Raw genomic sequence first — 20,924 nt, 5'->3', positions numbered from 1 at the left:
AAAAATGAAATTAAATGAAAGGCAACGCATATTAAGCTTCAATTGAATTTCATTTTTATTTATATATATATATATAAAAAAAAAAATCACTTCCAAAGTTAATAAAACAAAATGCAGAACAGCCTGCCGGTCTCTTTCACATTTAAAACCTACAGAAGACCACACCAGTGTGTACGAGATCAAAAAAATCTTAAAATGAATTCATAGAAGCAGTTGTTTTTTATTTTTAACACAGCCTCTCTCCCTCTGAACGGCTGAATTTCACATCCCGTTTCACGAAGCGAGCCGCTGAGAATCATTTCAGAACAAACAGTAAAAACGTTCATAAGAACCAGACTGAGCCGAAAGCTTCCTGTAAAATCAATGTTTATGAAGACTCTTTTTTTTGGGGCGATACCCATTTAATGGGACCTAGTAAAACCTATAATTTTATATATAGGATTACTGATCCTATTAAAAAATGCTATTTCCAAATGTTGTTCGGCCCAGCAGGGCTATCTGCCCAATTAGTATTTAGAAAGAAACAATTAAAATGTGTCGTCAGTTATCGTGCTTAAAAAGGGAGGCGGGGAAAGCTGTGTATTGGTGTTATCTTAGCAGTATGAAATGTACAGAAGCTGGTATTGTCTGAACACACTAGCAGTGAACTCCTGGGGGGGGGGGGGGGGGGGGAGGAAGGGGGGGGCGCCCCCTTTGCCTCTTACAAGAAGGAGTCACACCACTCTTTGAGACAGGAGAAGCAGTCTTTCTGCTGTTTGGAGTTGGCGCCGCACGTGTCCTTGAGCCAGTCTCTGAAGAGTTCTTCCTCTTTCTTCAGGACCAGGAACTGCCCCAGAACCACGTACGCCTGCCACAGCAAAAAAAAAAAAAAACACAGGGAAGGGAAAGTAGGGTTTAGTTAGATCTCTCCGGGAGAAATCACCTTTTTTTTTTACGGTTCCCGTCTTCTCTCACGACGGTTATTTCTAGCCCAAAGGAGGGGGAGATAGTAACTGGAGCCGGTGGTTGTGTCTGTCTGCCTTTTGCAGGACCCGCTACATCACTGTCCAGCAGCCAGACAAGTTAACGGCTGCAGGGAGCTCAGAGCCGACTGTCAGGAGCCTTCAAGGTCAAGGAGGAAGCTGCTGAGCTGGCTATAGATAATGGGGTGCAAACGGACAGCGTTTGGAACAAACGAGACTCTTAACATGAGCAAGAGAGTTACTCAAGCTTGTAGAGAGTGAATGGTGCCCCACACACACACACATACACAGGTACGCTTGCTGATGTTTCTTGCTAAGAATGTCCTGCTCAGTCCAGTGGGGGGGGGGCCCCCACTCTTGTGTTCTTATTAAATCAACTGCCCACGTTCCAGGGTGAATTCCTGACACTCTCCGCTTTCAGGATACAGCACGACCCTTCATTGAACTGATCGTTGGCTGAATCAGACCCTTTTTTTTAAATCGTTCTCATCTCTTTTAAACAGCTGCGGATTTTAAAGTCAGCCGGAACATTTTATCAAAGTAACCTGAACCCTGCAGCTGTTTTTAAGAGCTGAGTAAAAATTAAAAAGGTCTAATTAAGCGAACGATCAGTTAAAGGAGGGGTCTGGTTCAGTGACTGAGAGCTCAGTTGGAATGGAAACCAGCAGGCACAGCAGAGGGGGCCCCCCCGGACCGCAAAGCTCAAACCGCTGTGCAATGGGAGTCTTGTTCTGGGCCCCCTCCCCCGTCCAGGAACCTACCTTATCGAACCCATTGCTTTCCAGCCGACCCCCCAGCGCCTCCCCGATTCCAGCCAGAGCCGTGACCGGCTTCTCTCCCATGGGCTCCGCCACGAACTCCTTGTGCTTCTGCGAGGTGGAAGACATCCTGCCTAGAGCTCCCGAATCCTATCGGAGCAGAACAAACAGGGGCACAGTGACGCAAAACCCAGCTCAGCAGGTTTACAGCTTGATTAGCGTCAGTGCGTCACAGACACTCTGTGCGTGCGTGCGTGTCTGATGGAACTCGCTGTTTAAAACCAACGCCCGCGGACGCTCCAGTTTTTTCAACGCCACGCCCCCCCAGTTTCGCTTATTTCCCATTCAATTAGATCGCAAGACGATAGTTTACTCTTATTAAAGGATGCATTACCAGAAAATGTCACTGTAATTGAGTTTATAAATGTGTATGATGATGTAACAAGGCTGGCGAGTTAACGGTATTAGGAACCATATATATATATATATATATATATATATATATATATATATATATATATAATAATATATTATTATTTATTTCTTAGCAGACACCCTTATCCAGGGCGACTTACAATTGTTACAAGACATCACATTATTTTTACATACAAGTCCCCATTTATACAGTTGGGTTTTTACTGGAGCAATCTAGGTAAAGTACCTTGCTCAAGGGTACAGCAGCAGTGTCCCCCACCTGGGATTGAACCCACGACCCTCCGGTCAAGAGTCCAGAGCCCTGACCACTACTCCACACTGCTGCCCTATCTATCTATCTATCAGTGTGTGTTTTTAATGTTGTAACAAATAAAAACGAACGCCTTTTTTGTTTACAAAATAGCAGTGGTCATGTTTTAAGTTAAAACGGTGTGTTGAGAGTGCGGCCAAGTGTGTCTGTACAGACGGGCACAGGAATATCGCGCATCCACGTCCAGCTAGATAGAGATATATATATATATATATATATATATATATATATATATATACACATACATATATATTTTATTGGGGCGAGGTCCAAAGGCCAGGTTCGTTATAATGAGGGCGTTAATCCTGTACTTCAGAATACTGTAATCTGCCAAGTGTTTAACCTGTAGTACTTTGTATTTAATCACATCCTGATGTAACTATCACTATTTAATCATATCCTGATGTAACTATCACTATTATCTGCTGTATTATTGAATTGTGGTTTGTCACACTTGAACAAAAGTTATTGTATTTCTTGCTCTTATTGTATTACTTGTATTGTAACACTTGAAATGTATTTGCTTACGATTGTAAGTCGCCCTGGATAAGGGCGTCTGCTAAGAAATAAATAAATAAATAAATAAATAAATAAATAAATAATAATAATAATAATAATAATAATAATAATAATGACGAAGGTGTGCGGTATTTACAAAAAAAACCAGCAAATCTCCCGATTTTGTATTTTCAAAGGTCGGTAGGTGTGACTGTCTTAGATAGAAGATATTAAATATATCGTATAGTTAATCTGCAATTCATAAATTAAGGGCGGTAGCGAATAACAGCGACACTTTAATTAATGATTAACTAAACACATTTAAAGGTGCAACGTCTATTAGTAAAAAAAAAACGGTAGGTTGACTTCGGTACGTTAATTGTATTTTTCCCCGTCGCTTGTGAGACTTCAACCGGTACATACAGCTGAATAATGCGCTCTCGCAGCCTAGCAATCTCTTAATTAAGTAAAAAGATGCGATTTAAAAGCTGTTTACCTTGTTTTGATTTTTAGCTTTCGCTCTCCACAGCTTCCAAATGCCGACTTCCTGATCCCGCCAACGACAGCCCCCTAAGCGTCACTTCCGCTTCCGAAAGTAGAAACCATAGCAACAGCACTTATAAATATATATATATTGTCTGTGTTTATTCTATATTATCCACAAACACAAATAAATAATTTATTCATAATCATTTTATTTACAGTAAATATACAGTCAGCTAATTGGTCTCGTCCGTTCAATTATGCTATACCGCCGGACGGCACCCATTTTATTAGACTTAAATACGTTTAAAATACAGTGTAAATTAATTTCGTTTTCATCGCTCTTCATTTCTGAGCAATTAAAAAAAAAACACGAGAGAAATTTATGACTATATTTTTTAATTTTTATTGCGGAACGCCAAAAACGGAATCTGCTGTTGCAGAAGGGAGCGGTTAAAGGGGTGCGCAGGAAGAGGATTCAGTTGTTGACATGCGTTTGGTTTTTTTCTACACTTTGCTGGAAACCGAAAAGACAGAAACACGATCGAGTCGCTAAATATTGAGAAATAATTACAGGTTCTTTTTTTGTTTAAAACAATTACAGAATCCTAAAAAGTCTGACGGCCGTTTTTGGAGGAAAAGCCACATCCGTATTCCAGTTGCTTGACGTTTAAAAGGTAAAGACGGTTTAATTTCGACAAGCTAATAAGCAGACAGGACGACAGCGGCTCGGTTTGAAGTAGTTAATGTTGTGTTTAGAGTTATATTAGCACTGTAGCACGCTGACTGTTCGTTAGCAAAACTATAACTTTTGAAATGAACAAGTCAAAGCAATTAGTCCGCCTTTTGTGGTTGTTAATATTTAATATGTGTGTTGTGACTGTTCTCTTTTGAATCACTTACAATTAGTAGTTTCTCAGGGCTGGGAATCAGACTCCCGCTGCACAGCAGTGTGATCCAGTCCTGGTTTCACTGGGAGTTTAATAATCAGACACACCTGAGCTTGTTAGCGAGACACACTGGGGGCTGATCAAGCTGGTAGCAGTGAAACCTGGACTGGATCACACTGCTGTGGGATAGGAGTCTGATTCCCATCCTTAAAGCACAACAAGGCATCAGGTGTGATCCAGTCCTGGTTTCACTGGGAGTTTAATAGTCAGACACACCTGAGCTTGTTAGCTAGACACACTGGGGCTGATCAAGCTGGTAGCAGTAAAACCTGGACTGGATCACACTGCTGTGGGATAGGAGTCTGATTCCCATCCTTAAAGCACAACAAGGCATCAGGTGTGATCCAGTCCTGGTTTCACTGGGAGTTTAATAGTCAGACACACCTGAGCTTGTTAGCTAGACACACTGGGGGCTGATCAAGCTGGTAGCAGTGAAACCTGGACTGGATCACACTGCTGTGCAATAGGAGTCTGATTCCCAGCCCTGCGTTGGATCACTCCTCCAGTAAGGGAGACTGGTCTGCTAACACGGGACGGGCCTGTTCGTCTGAGTTTCTGTTTGTATGTTTAGGGCTAACTGTCCGTCGTTGTGGTCAGACCCGACCTTTGCAGGTAAGCCATAAACCACCGGCGTCACGCTGAAGCGCAGAGCGGCACAGCATGTCTCAGGCGACCAAGAGGAAGCACGTGGTGAAGGAGGTTTTGGGAGATTACGTCATCCCCACGGAACGGCAGCAGATCGTTCGGGTGAGAAGAGAAAGGGGGCGGGGCTTACCCCCCCCCACCCCACCCATTAATCAGTTATCTATAAAGATTTTTTTCAGTTCATTCCTATTATAATTTTTGTTGTCAACACGTCTTTAACATGATCTGAATGTGTTGTATCAAACCCTGGCGTGGTTGTTTGTTGTTCATGTTAGATGTGACATTTTATTTTCCTCCCCCCCCCAAAAAAAAGGTTGGGGGGGGCGGGGCTTACCATCGGACTTGCGTTCTAATAGGTTCCAGAGCTGGGATTTGAACCTCCTGGTATCAAGCCCCCTTTTCTTTTAAGAACTGGACTGGCAAGCCTCCTTCACCTTTTGGTCTGCGTTTTCTCCTCCCTCCCTCTCTTCCTCCTTCCCTCTCTTCCTCCCTCCCTCTCCCTCCTGTAGGTTCTGGGAACTCCCGGGAACAACCTCCATGAAGTGGAGACGGAGCGGAGAGAGAGATTCCTGGTCACCATGCCCACCAAGTTCAGGAAGAACATCTGGATTAAACGAGGTGACCACCAGCGACCCCTCGCTGAAATCAGACGAGGGGTCGCTGGTGTGGATCGGAGTGGGGGGGGGGGGGGGCTGATTCCCCGTTCAGAGCGAATTCAGAAACAGCTGCTTGGGTTTGTGACGATCGCTGCTTTTCTTAAAGACTCTGCGGAGGACAGCGACCCACACAAACCCAAGCAGCTGTTTCTGAGTTCGCTCTGAACGGGGAATCAGCCCCCCGATCCACACCAGCGACCCCTCGCCCTGATTTCTCTACAGCAGCGGTTCCCACACCCCGGTCCTGTCTGCTGGTTTTTACTCCAACTCAGCTCTCAATTACTGAACTAAACCCTGAAACTGTACTAATAATGAGCTTAATTATACCTTTTTAAATTTGTTTTCAGCTCTTAAAATCAGTTGAGAGATTTTTCAACGTTTGTATAAAGTGCTCTAAACAACTTGAAATCTGCAACTTTTTTAGGAGCCGAGAACGATTAAAAAGGTCTGATTTAAGCGAGCGATCAGTTCAGTGAAGGGTCTGGTTCAGTGATTTGAGAGCTCAGTTGGAATGGAAACCAGCAGAAGGGGCACGGGACCGGGGGTCTGGGAACCGCTGCTGTAGAGAGCTCCATCCCAGTTATGTGTGTCGCTCACCAGTTTGGTGTGCCGTTACTAACTGGAAACCTGCAAGGGAGCTAAAATTTTGTTTTCCTTAATTTAAAATAATTGTAGGTATTAAAATAACTGTTCTGCGCAACGGACGTCTTTTTATATAGGTCTCAAAATTGGGTAGTTTTGAAAGAAACACATGTTTTGTGACCCTGGTAAACAGCATGGCCCCTCCTCACTGCCCGAGCTCACTCTCTCTCTCTCTCTCTCTCTCTCTCTGTGTCTCCTCTCCTCTCTCTCTCCAGGTGATTTCCTCATCGTGGATCCCATTGAGGAAGGAGAGAAAGTGAAGGCAGAGATCCGCTTCATCCTTCACAAAGATTATATCCGCTATCTGAAGAAGGAAGGAGCCTGGTACGACTTCAGAGAGACACATAGATAAAAATAATGTGAAAAAAAAATAATGTGATATCTTAAGAACATAAAAGTTTCCAGACGAGAGGAGGCCATTCAGCCCATCTTTCTCGTTTGGTTGTTAGTAGCTGATTGATCCCAGAATCTCATCAAGCAGCTTCTTGAAGGATCCCAGGGTGTCAGCTTCAAACAACATTACATCTTCTAACAGTTGTAAGTCGCCCTGGGTAAGGGCGTCTGCTAAGAAATACGAAATAAATAAATGAAATCAGAAAGAGGTAATGCAGGTACACAGAAATGTGAATGACTGATATAAAAAAAAAAAAAAAAAATCCATGCCGCTGAAGGATTTGTAATCCAAAATTGAGATTTATTTTTATCAGGTGTTCACATTTTTGTATGCTAGATTTCCTTTTTGATTTTTTTTTTTTTTAAAAGAACGACAGCCCCAGTATTTTCGATAACGGTCTTCAATTCGTTTTTCTTTCTCTCAGGCCTGAACAGTTCTGCGCGGTGGCGGCCGAGAGTGACTGCGGCAGCAAAAACGGGTGAGCCAGAGGGCAGCCTCTCTAGAATTGGGCAGTTCGGACTGGCAAACGCGATCTGCAGCTGAACCTCGGCACGCCAGTTGTAATTACGAGTGGTGTCGTTCGTTCGCGCCGCTGGTCTCTGATCAAGGCTTAGTTCAGGCTTCGTTGGTTTGCCGAACGCAGTTAAGGTTTGCTCTGGTATCAAGCGAACAGCGCGGCTAATTTTATAAAATGGGGTTCAGTAAAAACAATGCCCCAATCTGCGGTGGATCGACCGCTTACGAAATCCTGGAGGGGGGGAGGAGAGAGGAGAGGAGAGGAGAGGGGAGGAGGGGAGGAGGGGAGAGGAGAGGGGAGAGGAGAGGGGAGGAGGGGGGAGGAGAGGAGAGGGGAGGAGGGGGGAGTTAAAAAAAAAATAAATAAAAGGCGGAACTTGATTGATTTTCCAATTGCAACGGCACTGTTCGCTCAATTGATCGATCAATTTGTCGGGGTATGGTTAGAATTCAGCAGGAATGGAACCAGCCTCCCAGCCCCCGTTGAGTGCATAGTGAAGCTGATACAGTAAATCGCATCTGCGATTCATTTCGGATTACTCGATTTACAACTGCAGGGCAGAGAGGCGGCTCAAATCAAAACATACTTATTGATTTTTTGTTTTTCTTCATCCTTCTCTTTCATCAGACACTCCGAAGTTGAAAAAGCAGACGGCTGCTTGGAGGAGGAGGGGGCGGGGTCAGAAGAGAAGGGGGCGGGGTCAGAAGAGGAGGGGGCGGGGTCAGAGGACAGCGAATCAGAGCCGGACGACAGCGACCTGTTTGTCAACACGAACCGGGTGGATTACGAATACACATACAGCGAGGAGGAGGAGGAGGAGGATGAGGAGGAGGAAGGCAGCGCAGACAGGAAGGACTGATCCGTCCTCCATCTTCCAGGAACACAAGCCCCCGGAAGAGACCCGCACCGCGCTCTGAACGCCGCAGTGATTTAAAGCAGAGGATCTCCGACTCCTTGGGCCGCTCCCACCACGTCTGTGGTGCTTGAAGACGCTCCCTCCCTCCCTCGTCTACTGCAGGGGTTCTCAAAACCCGGTCCCCGGGGCCCCCTCTGTTATGTCTGCTGGTTTTCATTCCAACTGAGCTCTCAATTACTTCACAAAGACCCTTCACTGAACCGATCGCTTGATTAAACAGTTGCAGATTTTAAAAGTTACTTTATAAAAATGTTACGGCGAACTTGAAATCTAAATTTTAAGAGCTGAAAACAAGTAGAGGTCTAATTTAAGCGAGCGATCAGGTCTGTGAAGGGTCTGGTTCAGCGATGGAGAGCTCAGTTGGAATGGAAACCAGCAGACACAGCAGAGGGGGCACAGGACCGGGGGGTGGGGGAGCGCTGGACTGTTTCAACGTTCCTTTTAATATAGAATTGAAACCGCTTCCGTCTCCAGTGTTTGTTCAGCACTGGCAGAGGGGGGAGGAAAATGTTCTAGAAATGTGGGTCAGCATAGGCTTCAATACCCACACAAATAAATAAGAAGGAGTCTTTAGACCCTCGTTTTATTACAACGTTGAAAAAGGGAGGGGGACGAAATCCTACATTTGTTATCTTGGGACTTTTAAGATTTGACGTTGGTGGAGAACCGAAGCGTCGTGTTTCATTGGTCGCCAAGGCTGTGTGGTCCAGTGGTTAAAGAAAAGGGGCTTGTTACCAGGAGGTCCCCGGTTCAAATCCCACCTCAGCCACTGACTCATTGTGTGACCCTGAGCAAGTCACTTCACCTCCTTGTGCTCCGTCTTTCGGGTGGGACGTAGTTGTAAGTGACTCTGCAGCTGATGCATAGTTCACACACCCTAGTCTCTGTAAGTCGCCTTGGATAAAGGCGTCTGCTAAATAAACACACATGTACATATCGATTAAATACATGGTACAAAGAAAATGTACTTTTCTGTGACAGACAAACGGTGCGCTACAAAATAATAATGAAATATATATATATATATGCTGGCTGATTTGTGTTTTTGAAGGTCGATTCTACTGCTGCATGTGTTTTATTAAATTGGTCTGAATGCTTTAAGCACTAGAGAGATGAGGAGCATGGGAGAGTCAGCAGACCAGACTTACACACAGACATCAACACAGATCATTCTACACCCAGCAGCGTGCAGGTTTATCAGAACCTGCGATTTATTTAAAATACTGAGAGAAAAGGGACACAGAGCCACACACGGTGAAACGCAGGAGACTTTTCAGAAGCTGTTTACCTAATTTAAAAGCACGAAGCGGTCTGACACATTTTCACACAGGAGCGGCTGTTGTGTCTATAGATTACTGAGCGGAGATTGAGATTCTCACACCCAGAGGGGTTTTCATAAGTCCAATACAGCGATACCCACTTAGCGATGCCATTAAAATGCCAAGAGAATTATCGTTGCGCAGTTAGCATGGGGCACGTTTGCACGCTACTCTGTCCGTAGACCTGTACAGGAAACACCTTCAAATTAATTCAATTCTAGTCTTTTTTTCAAGGTATACGAAATTCAAAACGACAAAAATTTTGACTAGCTGTTGTTATTTTTTTTTTGTTTTAAGACCATGAAAAGGAATACAAGCAAAAATCTAAAAACAGAAGTCAGATCTTACAAACAGTCAGGCTTAAATGGTTAATATTTTTAATTAAAACTCAAATGCATATTACACTGTACCACATCAGTATTTTTTCATCACCACCCCTTACCAAATACTTTGTGTTCCTCTTATAAATCACTTACAAACTGTATTTATTTTCTGAAGAAACTGAATGACTCAACAAAAGCTTTGCAACGGCCAATTCCAAGCTTCAAGTTTCCATAGAAACTCGCCTCGAACCGCTACAGAATTTGAAGTCTTGTGTATATGCGTTTCATTCACAGTCGCTGTGCACCCAACAGAGATGCCTGGAAACAGTGACATCTGCTGGGGAGAGGCTGGTACTGCAGCCGGTTTTTTGGTATGGCCAATTTTAATACAAAAATATGTTCAATAACGGGTGCGACCTGAAGAGGGCGCATCTAGGATTAAAGCTCGCTTGTTATATTTTGGGGTGTATGCAGGTTTTCATGAGGGGTACAGTTTGGCAAAACTGAGCTCACAGGAGAGATGTTGAGACAGAATGACAGAAAGCGTCTGTCGCTTTCCTGGCGCTAAACTGCAAGCACAGCCTTTAAACAAGACTAGAATCAGAACTGCACAAAATCAATCTAAAACACTTACCCTTTAAAATAAAAAAAGAGGGTAAGGGTCAGTGTTTATTTGATTCTAACAGGATTTTAATTCTGCATAGACTTTCTCTTTCTAAAAAGGGAATGTTTATCAAATTGGTGTTGGATGTAACAGATGACGTTTTGGATGCAGTGAAAATAAAGCTGGTTTCTGTCCTCGTTTGGTTAGCCGTGAGTCAACCTCAATGCAAATTAAACCAACAGGATTTGTCAACACCCTGAGGAGTTGTGACGATTCTGCGGTAGATTGCCGATCCAGGTCAGTCTCAGAACTGGGACAGATCCAAACCAGTTCAAGGAAAAAAAAAAAAAAAAGGGGCGGCCAGTACGATCCCAGTACAGCCAAACGGCTCTCTATTTTGTAATGGTGTTCCTGTGAAGGAAAGCAGAGAGACGGTTAAAGACTGCGTCTCAAATCTCCCCTCCGTTTCACAGTGAACAGCAGAGGCATTTCTAACATGGAAAATTACATTTATTATGAGTGATTGTGCAAAATTATTTATAATGTGCTGTGCTGGGCTGGCTGTGTGTGTGTGTGTGTGTGTGTGTGTGTGGCGTGTGTTGGTGCGCACTGTGCTGTGCTGTGTGTGTGGTGGGTGTTGGTGCGCACTGTGCTGTGTGTGTGTGGTTGGTGTTTGTGCGCACTGTGCTGTGCTGTGCTGTGCGTGTGTGTGTGTGTGTGTGTGTACTGTGCTGTGCACTCACGCGTTCATGCTCTTGCCGCCTCCGCTCAGCACGATGTAGGGAGTCTTCTGGGATTTCTGCTTCTCCTGGAGCAGAGCCACCGTGCCCAGAGGAGTGTCGCTGGAGCTCATCTTCTTCAGCAGCTGCAGGGCAGAGAGGAGAAGAGAGAGCCAGTCACTCACACAGGACAGAAGAGAACAGACAGCAAGTCACTCACACAGGAGAGAGCCAGTCACTCACACAGGGCAGAGAGGAGAACAGAGAGCAAGTCACTCACACAGGGCAGAGAGGAGAACAGACAGCAAGTCACTCACACAGGACAGAGAGGAGGACAGAGAGGAGAACAGAGAGGAGAACAGACAGCAAGTCACTCACACAGGGCAGAGAGGAGAACAGAGAGCAAGTCACTCACACAGGGCAGAGAACTCACACACACACACACACACACACACACACACACACACACAGAGTCAGGATGCTATTGAAACCCCCGTCTGTCCATCAGGACTGGTTATCAACAGTGCTGTGTTTAAGCTGAGGGAACACATACACTTTCCCAGGACCAGCGGCTTGAAACAGGGTTCAAGAAGACCTGGTTTTCGGTCGCTGTATCAAACCCCCCCCGCCCCCCCGCCTGGTGTGCCGAGCAGCGACAGGAACCCCGGTCTCCTGAAACCCAGTTCCAAGACACAAAGCCGCTCCGCATTCCCTCGGCTTCAAAAAAAAAAAAAAAAAAAAAAAAAAAAAAACACACAACACGACAAGAAACTTAAAACCCTCGCTGACAAACGTTTGAGACCGAGACCAAGTCTTCAATCTCGCTGCGGAAACGTTTCTCGTCGAATGCATTGCGTTTCTTGTCTTTGTTCCTCCTCTTGTTTCTAAAAAAAAAAACGCAGCGCTTCGCTTTCTGGAGCGTTTCTGGAGTCTCCCATCGTCCCTGCTTCCACCGGGACGGGTCGTTAACACTCACAGCCTCTTCCTCCAGCTTCTTCATCCTCCGCTCAGTCTTGATCTTGCCCGACCCCTTCCCGTGGAACCTGTGAGAGAGCTGGCGGAAAGCCTTGGGGGGGCACAGACAGACACAGAGTTAGCTTTCGAGGACCAAAACCCAGGCATGGGAACGAGAGTCCCGCTGCACAGCAGTGTGATCCAGTCCTGGTTTCACTGGGAGTTTAATAATCAGACACACCTGAGCTTGTTAGCTAGACACACTGGGGGCTGATCAAGCTGGTAGCAGTAAAACCTGGACTGGATCGCACTGCTGTGCAATAGGAGTCTGATTCCCATTTATGGTTTCGCTAGGAGTTTAATAAGAAGACACACCTGAGCTTGTTAGCTAGACACACTGGGGGCTGATCAAGCTGGTGTTATTATTATTATTATTATTATTATTATTATTATTATTATTATTATTATTATTAATTTCTTAGCAGACGCCCTTATCCAGGGCGACTTACAGTCGTAAACAAAAATACATTACAAGAATCAAAGTACAAGTATTAATACAATTAAGAGCAAGATAAATACAATGACTTTGGTTCTAGCAAGTACAAGAATATGACAAAATCCGATTCAATAACGGAGCAGATAACAGTGTCAGTGATAGTTACATCAGGATATAATTAAATACAAAATACTACAGATTAAATAACACTTGTGACAGATTACAGTACTCTGAGGTACAGGATTAAAGCAGATAAGAGCAAGTAAAGCACATTTAAGGAAGGGTGATAAAGTGTCCAGAGGGGGGAAAAACAGAGGAGTTTCTACAGGTGCTGTCTGAAGAGGCGAGTCTTGGTAGCAAAATAACTATTTCTACAAACACAGGGAGGAGTGGAGACTGGTCAGGTGAACTGCAAAGTGCTGGATGTAAGGATTGGAATTGAAACGCGTCCCCGCTGGCCGGCAGTCCCCTGCTCACCTCCTTCGGGGTGAGTTTGCGCCCCGTCTCGTCCACGTACTCGATCTTCACGTCCGGTTTGTAGCTGTCCTTGTCCTTGAAGTCCTGGGTGAAGCCGCGGTACTCCTCCCGACGGCTGTACTTGTCATCGATGGTCCTGCAGACAGAGAGACACATCAGAGAGACGCACAGAGACATCAGAGAGACACACAGAGATAGACACATCAGAGAGACAGAGAGACGCATCAGAGAGACGCACAGAGACGCACAGAGATAGACACATCAGAGAGACAGAGATACACATCAGAGAGACGCACAGAGATAGACACATCAGAGAGACGCACAGAGATAGACACATCAGAGAGACAGAGAGACGCATCAGAGAGACACACAGAGATAGACACATCAGAGAGACAGATACACATCAGAGAGACGCACAGAGATAGACACATCAGAGAGACGCAGAGATAGACAGAGACAGAGACACACTGACAGAGAGACAGAGACAGACAGACACAGCGATGGACACATCAGTGAGACACAGACAGAGACACACACACTGACAGAGACACACACACTGACAGAGACAGATAGACACACAGAGATAGACACAGACAGAGACACACACAGACAGACAGACAGTCTGGTCGGTAGATTTTCTGTACAAGCCCTTACATTTTATCCTCGATGCAGTACAGGTCGTTGGGCAGGGCTGCCTTGGGCGCCCGCACTCTCGCAATCTTCTGCATCTGAGTGTCCAGCAGACCTGCGTGTGGGACAAACACAAGCATCTCAATGAGTACCATTATTATTATTATTATTATTATTACTATTATTACTATTAAGGAGTCATGTATCTGTGGGGTAGGCTCGAGGGTAAACCAGTAACCCCTGACCCTTACCTTTGTTCTTACACAGCATCAGTGCGGCCACCAGTCCAGAGTTCACAATGGGCTCCTCATCCAGGATAGTGGTGGAGGCTGTGGAGAACTGCGAGAGAGAGAGAGGCGTGAGAGAAGAGGCGTGAGAGAAGAAAGGAGAGAGGCGTGAGAGAAAGAGGCGTGAGAAGAAAGAAGAGAGGCGTGAGAGAGGGGTGAGAGAAGAAAGGAAAGAAAGGCGAGAAGAAAGGACAAAGGCGTCAGGAGAGAGAGAGGAAAGCGAGGAGAGTCGTGAGGAGCGAGAGAGGAGAAGAGAGAAAGGGAGAGGCGTAGGAGCGAGAGAGAGAGAGACAAAGAGGGGCGTGAGGAGAGAAAGAGAGAGACATGAGGAGAGAGAGGGGTTTAAAGCACTTTAACTAACTGAACTTTGGCACACCTAACTGCATTTGTAAATGTAATTACAGTTCGATCACACACCTTTCCTAGCTTAATAATCCACAGTCCCAGCTTCTACTGAGCGAACATTGTTCTCATATTGTGAACCCCAACCCACATTTGTTTAAAAAAAACGTTCTGGTATTTCAGCAAACAGTGCCGCTGTACTTGTGATTGGAGTTCTGACATGTAGCCCAGGTCTGATACATGAGAGAGAGCGAGAGAGAGAGCGAGAGAGCGAGAGAGAGAGAGAGAGAGAGAGCGAGAGAGAGAGACACACACACACGACTCCACTCACGTCTGGCTGTTTCTGCTCCTCGTCCAGGTTGACCGTGCTCCAGCCCACGTTCTCATCGAAATCAGAATCCGAGCCGGTGCCCTGAGACTTCTCCTCTGTCTTCCCGAAATCCTGCAGAGAGAGAGTGAGAGGAGGGGGGCAAGTCAAACACAGCGCCGACACAGGCAGAACACACACACACACACACACACACAAAGAGGAGGGGGATCAACCTCACAAACGCACCTGAACACTGGGTGCAGCAGCAGCAGGGCTAGTGTGAGTTTCTAACCCTGCTCAAACTCCTGACTCCTGATCATTTCAATATTAATAATAATAATACTAGACTTCATTGAGGGGAGCTCTGAACCCCAGGACTGGGTGCAGCAGCAGGGCTAGTGTGAGTTTCCAACCCTGCTCAAACTCCTGGCTCCTGATCATTTCAATATTAATAATAATAATACTAGACTTCATTGAGGGGAGCTCTGAACCCCAGGACTGGGTGCAGCAGCAGCAGCAGCAGGGCTAGTGTGAGTTTCTAACCCTGCTCAAACTCCTGGCTCCTGATCATTTCAATATTAATAATAATAATACTAGACTTCATTGAGGGGAGCTCTGAACCCCAGGACTGGGTGCAGCAGCAGCAGCAGCAGCAGGGCTAGTGTGAGTTTGTAACCCTGCTCAAACTCCTGGCTCCTGATCATTTCAATAATAATAATAATAATAATACTAGACTTCACTGAGGGGAGCTCTGAACCCCAGGACTGGGTGCAGCAGCAGCAGCAGCAGGGTTAGCGTGAGTTTCTCTCTCACCATGATCTCTTCCTGATCTTCCCGGTTTCCGGACAGTCCGTATGTGGGAATGTCTCCGAGCGTGCGGCAGAACTCCGAGGTGGCGTTGAACACGATGTTGTTCTTCCTGTCGGGGTCCTCTCCGTCGTCTTGCGACTCCAACGACTTCACGATCCGCACAACCTGTCAGGGGTTCAAAAAAGGGGTCGAGAGGTCGTTAAGGACCGTCCAGTCCAGCGCTTACCCACACCCCCTGGTCCGGGGGCCCCCTCTGCTGTGTCTGCTGGTTTCCATTCCAACTGGAATTACTGAGAATTACTGAGCCAGACCCTTCATTGAACTGATCGCTTGTTTAAAATTAGACCTTTTTTTTTTTTTTTTTTTTTTTTTTTTTTTTAATTGCTTTCCGCTCTTAAAAACAGTTGCAAAGTTAAAATGTTATCGCAAACTTGAAAGCCGAGCCCCCTCACCTTCTCCCCAGAATCCTCGAGCAGCTGTTTCTGTCTCAGCTTCCTCTGCTTCTCCAGCTGTGCCTGCAGCTCCAGTTCAGCCTCGTCTTCTTCAATAGCTACAGCCTCTGGGACTTCAAAATCATCTGCAACACACACACACACACACGCGCGCCTTTAAACAAATCTGTATCACCGACACAGAGCTTTACATATAAAAACAACCAACATTAATAACAGCAAAACAAGTAAAAAAAATATAACTAAATACAAAAACATCCCCTTAATTACATCACAGTAAAAGGAGTCATTTTAATTATTACTTGAAAAAAAACAGCGATCAATCCTGTAAAGGCGTTCTGTAGCCTGTAGTCCAGGCTGTTTCCACTGCCGACCGTGGACAGGAGTTCCCAGGGAGGAGTGGGGGGGGGGGGGGGGGGGTGCACGATTGGCCAAGCACCGCCCAGGTGGGGGGAGGGCTTAGCTCGGACAGGGTGTCCTCGGCTCACACCAGCGCCCCCTGTGGTCTGTCCGGGCGTCTGCGGGCTTGCCTGTAAGCTGTGTTGTCCTCCGACGCTGTAGCTCCGAGGCGGCTGCACGGTGAGTCTGCAGTGTGTAAAGAAGCGGGCGGCTGACGGCACACGCTTCGGAGGACAGCGTGTGTTCATCTTCACCCCTCCCGAGTCATCGCTAGGGGGGGTGGCAGCGGTGAACCATTCAGAGTGAATTCAGAAACAGCTGCTTGGGTTTGCGACGATCGCTGCTTTTCTTAAAGACTCTGCGGAGAACAGCGACCCACACAAACCCAAGCAGCTGTTTCTGAATTCACTCTGAACGGGGAATCAGCCCCCCGATCCACACCAGCGCCCCCTCTCCTGTGGAGAGCTCCCTCTTAACAGACCCTGTAATAAATCTCATCTCTACTCGCCTTCATCGCTGATCTCCATCTTCTCCACGCGAGTGTCGTCGGACAGCTGGCTTGGAACCGGCACCTTCCTCTCCTCCACGCGATCGTCCTCGTCCGAGCCCCGCCTCCGGCCACGCCCCCTGGACCTGATTGGACAACACGGGACAGAGTCATTGTAGAGCAGGAAGCCAATGCTCCAACCCATCATTTTTTTTTTTTTATATATATACACAAATGTATATTTATTATTTAGTCATTTAGCAGAGGTTTTTATCCAAAGCGACTCGCAGAGACTAGGAGGGTGAACTCTGCTTCATCAACAACTGCTGCTGCTGCAGAGTCACTTCCAATAGGAGCTTGTTTGTTTTACGTCTCATCCGAAGGACTGAGCACAAGGAGGTGAAGTGACTTGCTCAGGGTCTCACACACACACGCACACACACACACACACGGAGTCAGTGGCTGAGCCGGGATTTGAACGAGGAGACTTTTGGTATTAAACCCTTTTCTTTAACCAGCAAGCCTCCTTGGTGCATGTGTCTGTGCATGCGTGTCCTACTTACAATGGATACTTGTAAGCACCACAAGTTGTAAGTACCAGCTATTCCAAAGCACAAAACTTTTCTAAAGTGTCTGATCACTAGTAGACGGAGGCTCTTGTTTCCATAAAGCCTGTGCTGAATGGGTGAACGCCTGTGTGACAACTCTATGGCAGGCAGCAACAACCGAACAGCAGCTCCTTAAAATCAGGGTGTGAGCCCCCTTCACACAAGCTTAAATTTAAAAGCAGCTGCCTCGTATCCGAGTAGCTGCTCAGACCAGTCAATAGGCATGGCATGGCTCAACCGCCCGGGACCGAACCTGGAGCCGAAGTCCCCGCTCTGCGTCTCGGCCACCAGGGGGAGCAGCTCCTCCACCTTCAACGGCTTCTCCTTCTTGCGGATCTTCTTCACGCGGCACTTAGTCTTCTTGAAGGTGACCTGGAGAGAGAGAGAGAGAGAGAGAGAGAGAGAGAGAGAGAGAGAGAGAGAGAGCAAAAAAGAGAGAAAAAGAGAGACAGAGACAGACGTTATTTAAGACATTAAAAAGATTGATTATTATCGAGATATGTAGATACCTCACCATCTCGTTGGGTGTGTATATTAACACCTACCTCTCCATTTCATCAGTGTGAACTTGTATAGCTCTATCTATATCTCTGTCTCTCACCATCTCTTCGGGAGTGTGTGTAGATAGACAGATCTCTCTCAGGAGTGTGTGTGTACACAGACACACCTCTCTCTCTCAGGAGTGTGTGTGTACACAGACACACCTCTCTCTCTCAGGAGTGTGTGTGTACACAGACATACCTCTCTCTCTCTCTCTCAGGAGTGTGTGTGTACACAGACATACCTCTCTCTCTCAGTGTGTATATAACTGTCTCTCTGGTCAGGGGTGTGTGTGTGTGTAGATAGATCTCTCTCACAGATCTCTCAGTGTGTATATAACTCTCTCTCAGGAGTGTGTGTGTGTGTGTGTGTGTGTGTGTATAGACAGACAGCTCTCTCTCTGTGTGTATATAACACTGTCTCTCTGGTCGGGGGTGTGTGTGTGGAGACAGATCTCTCACAGATCTCTCACAGTGTGTATATAACTCTCTCTCAGGAGTGTGTGTGTGTATATATATATATAGACAGACAGCTCTCTCTCTCAGTGTGTATATAACTCTCTCCGTCTCTCACCATCTCGTCGGGAGTGTAGTACTCCGAAGCCAGCCTCAGTCCCGGTCCGTCCAGACTCTGAGCCTGGCTCTGCAGGGTGTCTCTGATCTGCTGCAGCTCCCTCTCCCAGGACCCGTCCGCCCGCCCCCCCGTCTCCAGACGGAAACTCTTTTTCTTCTCCCCGTCGATCTCCTCGTCGTACTTCGAGAGGACGGACTTGTGCTTGAGCTGAAACACAACAGGGAGGGAATCAGAAAGCTGAGCACACACACTGACACACACGTCTTTTAATAACACACGCGGGTGCACGCACGCACACACACACACTGAGCACACCAACACACACCTCCCACACGCACGGCTTTCAATAACACACAGACACACCCACACTGAGCGCACACACACAGAGCCCGGCCCGGCCGTCCCTCCTCACTGTGGCCATGTCGTCGACGCTCTCCTCCTCATCGTAGGGCTTGTAGTCTGGCTTCTTCTTCTTCAGCTCCACGTTCTTATCGGCTCTCTCCTTATCGATCAGGTTCACGTTCACGAGGACGTCTTCCTCCTCCGCCAGCACGCCTGAGGGGCGACCAGAGAGAAGCATTACCAACGCACACCTCTTAGGAAATTTTATTTTTATAAAAAAAGAGACAAAAAAAGAAAGGAGAGAACACGCTGGTCCTTGCTGACTCTATCACCTTTGTCCTGCAGCGTGAGGATCACCGTCTGCCCCTCCTGGAAGGATTCGATCTTGTGCTGAACCGTCAGTCCCTTCAGATCTTTGGAAGAGTAATTCTCCTGCGGGGGGAGGGGGAGGGGGGAGATAAATCAGCACCTGGGGGAGGCGGGGGGGGGGGGGTACATCTAGCGGGATCTCGAAAAACAAACGCCTCGGCTATAGCCTCACCTTCTTCCCCTTTCCAAACTCCTCATCCACCAGGCTGCTGATCCCAAACTCCTCATCCATCTCTTCCAGCATCTTCGCCTGCAGGGAACAAAACAGCTTTTCAATTCACTGGCCATGCCTGTGCCCTTTACACTGGGCTGGTTTCACAGACCCCTCGTCAACACGAATCTCAGCCTCCCGCTGCACAGCAGTGTGATCCAGTCCTGGTTTCACCGGGAGTTCAATAATCAGACACACCTGAGCTTGTTAGCTAGACACACTGGGGGCTGATCAAGCTGGTAGCAGTAAAACCTGGAATGGATCACACTGCTGTGCAACAGGAGTCTTATTCCCAGCCCTGCCATTACTATAACCAATACAACACCCTAGCAAAGTACAGATAGCCACTAGCTAATATCCAATAGGTATCAGATTATTAATGAGTCGTTCAGCAGACGCTTTTATCCAAAGCAACTTGCAGAGACTAGGGGGGGTGAACTGTGCATCATCAACAACTGCTGCTGCTGCAGAGTCATTTCCAATAGGAGCTCGTTTGTTTTACGTCTCATCCGAAGGACGGAGCACAAGGAGGTGAAGTGACTTGCTCAGGGTCCCACACACACACACGCACACGCACAGCGATCCGCTCTCACCCTCTTCTCTGCCAGCTCCTTGTCCTTTGCCATCTTACGGCTTCTCTCCACCCAGGCTGCAGTGTCGTCCAGCCAGGGGTCGTCCTCCGCCAGGGTCTTTACTTTCCTGAAAACACAGCGGACGAGGGAATCAGACTCCCTCCGCACGGCGCTTTGACACATTCAGCTACAGTAAATGCACAGCATGCAGCAAGCATGGGGAAAAACACCTCAAACACTGCGAGCTAAGATACTGTGGTCAACTCGTACCTGGGGAAGAGACAGGCAAAGTGTATGCAGGTGTACAGGGTTGAGAGACTTCCGTCTGGTTTCACCGAGAGAGATTCACTGACCCCCAGTTTCTGACTGAGCTGTCACTCTGGATTCACTGAGAGAGATTCACTGACCCCCAGTTTCTGACTGAGCTGTCGCTCTGGTTTCACAGAGAGATTCACTGACCCCCAGTTTCTAACTGAGCTGTTGCTCTGGTTTCAGAGAGAGATTCACTGACCCCCAGTTTCTGACTGAGCTGTCACTCTGGATTCACTGAGAGAGATTCACTGACCCCCAGTTTCTGACTGAGCTGTCGCTCTGGTTTCACAGAGAGAGATTCACTGACCCCAGTTTCTGATTAAGCAGTCGCTCTGGTTTCACAGAGAGAGAGATTCACTGACCCCAGTTTCTGACTGAGCTGTCACTCTGGATTCACCGAGAGAGATTCACTGACCCCCAGTTTCTGACTGAGCTGTCGCTCTGGTTTCACAGAGAGAGATTCACTGACCCCCAGTTTTTAACTGAGCTGTCGCTCTGGTTTCAGAGAGAGATTCACTGACCCCCAGTTTCTAACTGAGCTGTCGCTCTGGTTTCAGAGAGAGATTCACTGACCCCCAGTTTCTAACTGAGCTGTCGCTCTGGATTCACAGAGAGATTCACT

General features: G+C 46.9%; 3 protein-coding genes across 4 annotated transcripts in view; 1 reads left to right on the top strand and 2 right to left on the bottom strand.

The window, feature by feature from the left end:
- Positions 1-37: 37 nt before the first annotated feature.
- Positions 38-3,548, bottom strand: LOC117967872 (barrier-to-autointegration factor). The gene is made up of 3 exons (XM_034915339.2): positions 3,460-3,548; positions 1,724-1,870; positions 38-847 (listed from the first exon to the last, which is right to left on the bottom strand). Exons 2-3 carry the CDS (start codon positions 1,847-1,849, stop codon positions 701-703), a joined length of 273 nt encoding a protein of 90 aa, XP_034771230.1. The 5' UTR covers positions 1,850-1,870; positions 3,460-3,548; the 3' UTR covers positions 38-700.
- On the top strand, positions 3,547-10,519 carry LOC117967787 (probable RNA-binding protein EIF1AD). 2 transcript variants are annotated; one of them, XM_059020070.1, is made up of 6 exons: positions 3,547-4,123; positions 4,994-5,143; positions 5,551-5,659; positions 6,555-6,663; positions 7,158-7,211; positions 7,878-10,519. In XM_059020070.1, exons 2-6 carry the CDS (start codon positions 5,057-5,059, stop codon positions 8,107-8,109), a joined length of 591 nt encoding a protein of 196 aa, XP_058876053.1. In that variant the 5' UTR covers positions 3,547-4,123; positions 4,994-5,056; the 3' UTR covers positions 8,110-10,519. The 2 variants fall into 2 exon arrangements, with proteins under 2 accessions (XP_058876053.1, XP_058876052.1); XM_059020069.1 differs by having other exon boundaries at positions 4,968-5,143.
- LOC117967858 (U4/U6.U5 tri-snRNP-associated protein 1-like) overlaps positions 9,840-20,924 on the bottom strand; it is a 13,841-nt gene continuing 2,756 nt past the window's right edge. The window contains exons 5-20 of the mRNA XM_059020067.1: positions 20,012-20,117; positions 19,380-19,457; positions 19,171-19,270; positions 18,909-19,051; positions 18,497-18,703; positions 17,637-17,755; positions 16,797-16,921; positions 15,890-16,014; positions 15,441-15,602; positions 14,649-14,759; positions 13,940-14,027; positions 13,713-13,803; positions 13,059-13,194; positions 12,108-12,197; positions 11,156-11,277; positions 9,840-10,823 (exon numbers count right to left, since the gene is read on the bottom strand). Coding sequence (XP_058876050.1) covers positions 10,805-10,823; positions 11,156-11,277; positions 12,108-12,197; positions 13,059-13,194; positions 13,713-13,803; positions 13,940-14,027; positions 14,649-14,759; positions 15,441-15,602; positions 15,890-16,014; positions 16,797-16,921; positions 17,637-17,755; positions 18,497-18,703; positions 18,909-19,051; positions 19,171-19,270; positions 19,380-19,457; positions 20,012-20,117 — 1,822 coding nt within the window. The 3' untranslated portion in view covers positions 9,840-10,804. The remainder of the gene's footprint in view (positions 10,824-11,155; positions 11,278-12,107; positions 12,198-13,058; positions 13,195-13,712; positions 13,804-13,939; positions 14,028-14,648; positions 14,760-15,440; positions 15,603-15,889; positions 16,015-16,796; positions 16,922-17,636; positions 17,756-18,496; positions 18,704-18,908; positions 19,052-19,170; positions 19,271-19,379; positions 19,458-20,011; positions 20,118-20,924) is intronic.

Source organism: Acipenser ruthenus, unplaced genomic scaffold (assembly GCF_902713425.1).
Source record: "Acipenser ruthenus unplaced genomic scaffold, fAciRut3.2 maternal haplotype, whole genome shotgun sequence".
Taxonomy (NCBI): Eukaryota; Metazoa; Chordata; class Actinopteri; order Acipenseriformes; family Acipenseridae; genus Acipenser; species Acipenser ruthenus.
This window is presented reverse-complemented; position numbering and strand designations above follow the sequence as displayed.